Source organism: Orcinus orca, chromosome 17, assembly GCF_937001465.1.
Source record: "Orcinus orca chromosome 17, mOrcOrc1.1, whole genome shotgun sequence".
Lineage (NCBI taxonomy): Eukaryota > Metazoa > Chordata > Mammalia > Artiodactyla > Delphinidae > Orcinus > Orcinus orca.
In genome coordinates this window covers 39,980,313-39,985,392 of record NC_064575.1, presented here as the reverse complement: position 1 = coordinate 39,985,392, position 5,080 = coordinate 39,980,313, and the positions used below count along the sequence as shown (strand labels likewise).

Sequence of the window (5,080 nt, the reverse complement as noted above, 5' to 3'; positions counted from 1 at the left end):
CCACTGCCATGGAGCCTTCCCTGATTCGCCAGTCCACACAAAGCTCTGCCTCTTAGGGTCAGTGCCATACAAGCAAGCTGTCTCTTACGTTAATCTTGTGTCTCAAGCAAATCTCAGAATGTGGGTCTCTCTTGCCCTCCTGGGGCCCTTGGGGCTGGGACAGCCCACCGGCATTCCCGACGTGGGCTGTCTACTAGACTAGGGCATGGGTGGGAGGGCCCAGGTGTGAGGGGCCCGGCAGAGTACCTCTGCCTCCACCCTTCTCTCCTCTACAAGACTGCCCCTCCTCCTGAAGCCTGCCCCTCAAGACACAGTTTCCTCATATGACCTCACTGGGTAGTGATGCCCTCACAGGCCTTCTCACAGTTACCTTGGCAGGGTAACTATGCAAACTTGCTGCCCTCAGAGAAACTTCCCTACCCTGGAGGGAACTTCTTTCCTTGGAGAAAGTTCTCCACCAGATACAAATCTCTTTGGTTGTCTGAGAGAGAATGTCTGACCATATCTTCTATATTTACTCAAACCTGTCCTCTGTTCCCTGGGAGGGCAGTGCAACAGGTACACCGAGTCTGGCCATCTGTACAAGAGGCATGGTGTACACACAACCTGCCCTGGCTGCCACATTTTCCTGTGGGGTTTGCCCACCACATACACCTAAGCACTTTCCCAGCTCTAAGTAGTACCAGTGACCAGGGACACCTTCAGAGACCCACAGTGCTCACTGCTGAGGAGAAGTGAAAGGTCATCCCAGGACAAGTGTGCAGGAAATCTCTGATTTTTATAATTGTAGCCTTCCCATGTGGGCTAGAGGATGCTTCCATTCAGACCCTTTACTTATTGGCCTCTTAGCAAAAGACAAGTGCATTTTTGTTGGCAAATGGTAAAAGGAGCAGTTTGAGGAAGAGGGCCACTCTTGAACTGCACCTGCCAACGCAGGCACATCTGTGCTGTCATGTAGGCGTCTCTATCGGTCCCCTCAGACACATCCCATCCTGAGTTGCTGAGTACTAGGGGAGAGGGTGGTGCCATATTGATGGGAAGACCAAAAGAACGAAGAGGGGTTGATGCAGTACTAATGAGACTGGAGGGCTGAGGAGATGGTGTCCCAGGAGGCTGGGTTGATGTGAGCCTAGAGCTGGGACCCAGAACCCGGTTCTGAGTCTCCTGCTCACTCTGCCTCAGGATTTGGCCTTGTTCTAATCTACATAAAAGTATCAGAGGGCTAGAGTTCAGTGTGGTTGAAACAGGCAGTATAAATTGGACCCAAGAGGGGTTGCCAAGGTGGGCTGGGTTCTTAACCAATATATATTGGATTATTTTTTTCAAAACTTGAAAGACATTTCCATGAAAGCCTCAGAAGTGACAGACTGCAAGAAAGGTTTTCTCTGTTGTGGAAGGGAGAGATGGAGAGGATCATGATTGCAATTACTTTCAGGTTCTACTATTTTCCCTGGAAACGGTGAAGAGACTTCCTCATCTGCTACAGCCCTAGGCTCTAGGGATTGCTTTTGCAGCCAGTGTCCCTTCTCTAGGGACTCATACAGGTGATGAGCCAAGGCTGTGTTTTGCACGTTAAGTAGATTAAACGTCTTCAGCTAGAAACAGAGAAAAATGGCAGAGGTCCATTCTGGCAGGAGACTGTGCACAGCAGATGTGACTGATCAGTTCTGATTTTCTTTGCAGCAGCAGTTGCTCCCGTTTCTCCTCCTACACCTGGTCACTACCATGTCCTCTACCAAGGGTGTGGAAAAACGCAGTTGGGCCGGCATGAGGAGACATACTGCCTAGTTGGTGGCTACGGGGCCTATGGGGATGTTCCTTTGGCCAAGCCAGCAAAGGTGGAAGCAGAGACGCCAGTCTCCAGACATTGTCCCAAGAGAAAGCACAATCCGGAAAAGTCGGACAAAGACCTGGGTTGCTCCAGAACCAAAACCCAGCGATTGCAGCATTCAAGCAGCTCAGGAATACAAGGTGCTTTGATTCTAAAGCAGGGTGGCCCAACCTCTGGTCACATCCCCTCTGCAACAACCCCAGTGAACGAGTGTCCCATCTTTGCTTTTTCAAGGTCGGCAACAGGGAGTCCCCTCCTAAAGAAGGTTCTCTCTCATTGCCACCCTATGAAAGGCTGCCCCAAAGGTGATTCCTTCCTGTGGGTCTGATCAGGCTAAGGGCAGAGTTGTCTCTTTCCTTCTCTGAGTCGGACCAAATCGTCTCAGTAACACCTCTTCGCACTGTTGACCATGTTTTTCAAAGGGGCCTGAGCTGAGCGTTCATCTCATCCTTTCATGGTGCAGGGAGAGAGGATTCTAATGATTTTTACGTCTAGGGGAGAGGGCAGTGGAATGATGACGTTGTCATCCTGTACTATGTCGCTTTTTTCATGAATTTGTTTTCAATTTCATGTTAAAATGGGCCCACCGTTCCCTCTCTGTGTGGTCATTCAGCAACCAAGTTTTGCACCTTTAACAGCTCTGTCATTGTCACTTGGAAATGTTTGAAATGGCATGAGCTTGTCATCACATTCCTATCAACTGTATATCGGGAGCCCCGACATGAACATAACCACTGAGCAGAACACCTCTCCAATACCCGTGTAACACTGGGTAGGCCCCTTAACCTCTTGGTTTTTTTAAGTCCTCAGTTGTAAAAATGTGAGGGTGCTATGAATTAATATTTGGGGCAGGACAAGGTCGAGAAGTGTGTCTTTGCTTTTATTCTTCCAAACTGGAATATCTTCCGTCTCTTCCCCGTGGGTCCAAATCTCACATGTCCTTCGGGCCCACTGCCATGGAGCCTTCCCTGATTCGCCAGTCCACACAAAGCTCTGCCTCTTAGGGTCAGTGCCATACAAGCAAGCTGTCTCTTACGTTAATCTTGCGTCTCAAGCAAATCTCAGAATGTGGGTCTCTCTTGCCCTCCTGGGGCCCTTGGGGCTGGGACAGCCCACCGGCATTCCCGACGTGGGCTGTCTACTAGACTAGGGCATGGGTGGGAGGGCCCAGGTGTGAGGGGCCCGGCAGAGTACCTCTGCCTCCACCCTTCTCTCCTCTACAAGACTGCCCCTCCTCCTGAAGCCTGCCCCTCAAGACACAGTTTCCTCATATGACCTCACTGGGTAGTGATGCCCTCACAGGCCTTCTCACAGTTACCTTGGCAGGGTAACTATGCAAACTTGCTGCCCTCAGAGAAACTTCCCTACCCTGGAGGGAACTTCTTTCCTTGGAGAAAGTTCTCCACCAGATACAAATCTCTTTGGTTGTCTGAGAGAGAATGTCTGACCATATCTTCTATATTTACTCAAACCTGTCCTCTGTTCCCTGGGAGGGCAGTGCAACAGGTACACCGAGTCCGGCCACCTGTACAAGAGGCATGGTGTACACACAACCTGCCCTGGCTGCCACATTTTCCTGTGGGGTTTGCCCACCACATACACCTAAGCACTTTCCCAGCTCTAAGTAGTACCAGTGACCAGGGACACCTTCAGAGACCCACAGTGCTCACTGCTGAGGAGAAGTGAAAGGTCATCCCAGGACAAGTGTGCAGGAAGTCTCTGATTTTTATAATTGTAGCCTTCCCATGTGGGCTAGAGGATGCTTCCATTCAGACCCTTTACTTATTGGCCTCTTAGCAAAAGACAAGTGCATTTTTGTTGGCAAATGGTAAAAGGAGCAGTTTGAGGAAGAGGGCCACTCTTGAACCGCACCTGCCAACGCAGGCACATCTGTGCTGTCATGTAGGCGTCTCTATCGGTCCCCTCAGACACATCCCATCCTGAGTTGCTGAGTACTAGGGGAGAGGGTGGTGCCATATTGATGGGAAGACCAAAAGAACGAAGAGGGGTTGATGCAGTACTAATGAGACTGGAGGGCTGAGGAGATGGTGTCCCAGGAGGCTGGGTTGATGTGAGCCTAGAGCTGGGACCCAGAACCCGGTTCTGAGTCTCCTGCTCACTCTGCCTCAGGATTTGGCCTTGTTCTAATCTACATAAAAGTATCAGAGGGCTAGAGTTCAGTGTGGTTGAAACAGGCAGTATAAATTGGACCCAAGAGGGGTTGCCAAGGTGGGCTGGGTTCTTAACCAATATATATTGGATTATTTTTTTCAAAACTTGAAAGACATTTCCATGAAAGCCTCAGAAGTGACAGACTGCAAGAAAGGTTTTCTCTGTTGTGGAAGGGAGAGATGGAGAGGATCATGATTGCAATTACTTTCGGGTTCTACTGTTTTCCCTGGAAACGATGAAGAGACTTCCTCATCTGCTGAAGCCGTAGGCTCTTTTGCAGCCTGTGTCCCTCCTTAAGGACTCATAGAGGTGATGGGCCATGGCTGTGTTTTGGACATCAAGTAGATTAAACGTCTTCAGCTAGAAACTGGGAGAGACCTTAGAGAGGGAAGTTCTGGCAGGAGACTGTGCACAGCAGAAGTGACTGATCAGTTCTGATTTTCTTTGCAGCAGCAGTTGCTCCCGGTTCTCCTCCTACACCTGGTCTCTACCATGTCCTCTATCGAGGGTGTGGAGAAAAGCAGTTGGGCCGGCATGTGGAGACATACTGCCTGGTTGGTGGTTACCGGGTCTACGGAGATGTACCTCTGGCCACGCCAGCAAATGTGGAAGCAGAGAAGCCAGTTGCCAGACGTGCTCCCAAGGGAAAGCACGCTCCAAAAAGGTTGGATTGCGACCTGCGTTTCTCCAGACCCACAGTCCGGCGATTGTAGCTTGGTGCCAGGAGGCGGACCCCTCAGAATCTTGCAGGTGAGCCATCCTGAAGAGAGTGCGACGGTTTAACTGCCTAAGCCAGCGAATGCCTCTTCCTGCAGTGACCCTGCCCCCCCCCCAACTGCCCACTGCCACAGATTAGAACCTGTGTCATTTTGTCTGTGCCTTCCCCAGCCAGGAGCCTCCTTCTACACTAAATGTCCATAAGCCAGGAGCCTCAGAAACTGAGGTTTGTTTTGAGAGTCTGCCCTGAACATCCAAGGGCTAAAGCTGGCCTGGAAGAAAACCTGCCGTTCCTCTGCTCAGTCCTCAGGGGCCCCTTTGTGAGCTGAAGAAAGAAAAGTCTACACTCTTCGAGCCAAG

At 50.6% G+C, this 5,080-nt stretch overlaps 1 protein-coding gene across 1 annotated transcript; it reads left to right on the top strand.

Moving 5' to 3' along the window:
* The first annotated feature begins 491 nt into the window (after positions 1-491).
* LOC125961697 (DPEP2 neighbor protein-like) lies at positions 492-4,716 on the top strand. Its single transcript, XM_049700498.1, has 3 exons — positions 492-558; positions 1,684-1,971; positions 4,454-4,716. The coding sequence occupies exons 1-3, from the start codon at positions 492-494 to the stop codon at positions 4,714-4,716; spliced, it is 618 nt and encodes a 205-aa protein (XP_049556455.1).
* Positions 4,717-5,080: the final 364 nt, after the last annotated feature.

Bases quoted from the DNA above. Each gene is read 5' to 3' on its own strand.
- LOC125961697 (XM_049700498.1), top strand. From the start codon at position 492: ATGTCTGACCATATCTTCTATATTTACTCAAACCTGTCCTCTGTTCCC. The intron at 559-1,683 runs GTACACCGAGTC...TTTTCTTTGCAG, and splicing joins CTGGGAGGGCAGTGCAACAG to CAGCAGTTGCTCCCGTTTCT. The intron at 1,972-4,453 runs GTGCTTTGATTC...TTTTCTTTGCAG, and splicing joins AAGCAGCTCAGGAATACAAG to CAGCAGTTGCTCCCGGTTCT.